The 1,190-nt window shown below is 37.0% G+C and overlaps 2 protein-coding genes across 2 annotated transcripts in view; both read right to left on the minus strand.

Annotated features, from left to right (window-relative positions):
- Positions 1–13: 13 nt before the first annotated feature.
- On the minus strand, positions 14–924 carry LOC107578250 (transcription initiation factor TFIID subunit 1-like). The gene is made up of 4 exons (XM_016264222.1): positions 823–924; positions 648–732; positions 489–556; positions 14–399 (listed from the first exon to the last, which is right to left on the minus strand). Exons 1-4 carry the CDS (start codon positions 844–846, stop codon positions 253–255), a joined length of 324 nt encoding a protein of 107 aa, XP_016119708.1. The 5' UTR covers positions 847–924; the 3' UTR covers positions 14–252.
- Positions 925–936: 12 nt separating this feature from the next.
- The window catches only part of LOC107578249 (transcription initiation factor TFIID subunit 1-like), a 2,691-nt gene continuing 2,437 nt past the window's right edge, over positions 937–1,190 (minus strand). The window contains exon 5 of the mRNA XM_016264221.1: positions 937–940. Coding sequence (XP_016119707.1) covers positions 937–940 — 4 coding nt within the window. The remainder of the gene's footprint in view (positions 941–1,190) is intronic.

Below are 1,190 nucleotides of genomic sequence, written 5' to 3' on the forward strand. Positions count from 1 at the left end.
AAGAAAAGAAAAAGAAAAAGCCCCATTCACAGAAAGACAGATAGGTTGTCATAAAGGGAGGAGGAAAAGACAGGAACAGTGAGGAAATGTGCATCAAACAGCTGTGCGGTACAGAAAGTTTGGATTATGCAGGAGAGAAAGAGAGAAATACAGGCCTTCTGTTCTATTTCTGTCAGAATCTCTTATGCTGACATGCTTCATTTCACCGGCTACAAAATACACTTGCACACAGAGCGCTTGAGACACCTGAGATTACGCCCTCAGTGTAATCTGTGCATGTACCCGAGGTGTGTACGGTCCAGGGTTAAAGGGGTCTAAGCTCTCAAGGTCTGCAGCATCCAGAGCAGCTTCTTTAGCAGTAGAGATGTCTTTTTCCAGTTGAGTCAGGTGTTCATCATACTAACAGACACATACACATTAAACATTTCAAAAACAAGTCAAAGCACATGAAAACAGCAAAGAGCTCGCTCACTTGCACACAGACATACCTCTGCTAGAGTCTGCTTACAGATGTTTACAATCTCCAGAGATGTTTTGGTGTAAGGACTATCAGGTCCTGAAAAAGTAAAAATGTACATAAAGGTGAAACCACAATTTTTGTTGAGATGAAACAGCATTTTCATAACTAAAAGATTCATGTTTCTCACCATTGTAGTTGACACTGTTGGTGTGAATGAGACCGACATCAAAAAGAAACACCTCTCGGTTCTGATACTTGTGTTTGGAGATGTTCTACACACAAACACGCACACAATTCAGAGATTCTTAAATAAATCACATTTTAACGGAAGATTCTTGCATCAACACGCAGATCGTCCTGACCTTACGGAGTGTGTCCAGATCCATGGGATTGATGATGACTTTATAATAATCAGGAACAAATTTCTTGTTAACAGGATGATGGAAGGGCCAGGACTACAGAGAGAAAGATAGATATTAACTAATTAAGAAAAAGCAATTAACTTCATTTTTACAGATTAGCTGGTCCTCTCTTTTGATGTCATAATACTTTGATAATTTTATGTAAAAATTTAAATATCCCTACATTTCATATTTGGATTAAATAGGTGTTTACTTGTATAATGTTTTTGGTAAAAAGTCACTGAGCACTTACATCCATGCCCGCCTTTGTATTTTTTATTTATATACATTTTTAATTAATTTTATTTTACTTATTAATTTATTTATGC

This window comes from Sinocyclocheilus grahami, unplaced genomic scaffold (genome assembly GCF_001515645.1).
Source record: "Sinocyclocheilus grahami isolate Dianchi unplaced genomic scaffold, SAMN03320097.WGS_v1.1 scaffold9440.1, whole genome shotgun sequence".
NCBI lineage: Eukaryota > Metazoa > Chordata > Actinopteri > Cypriniformes > Cyprinidae > Sinocyclocheilus > Sinocyclocheilus grahami.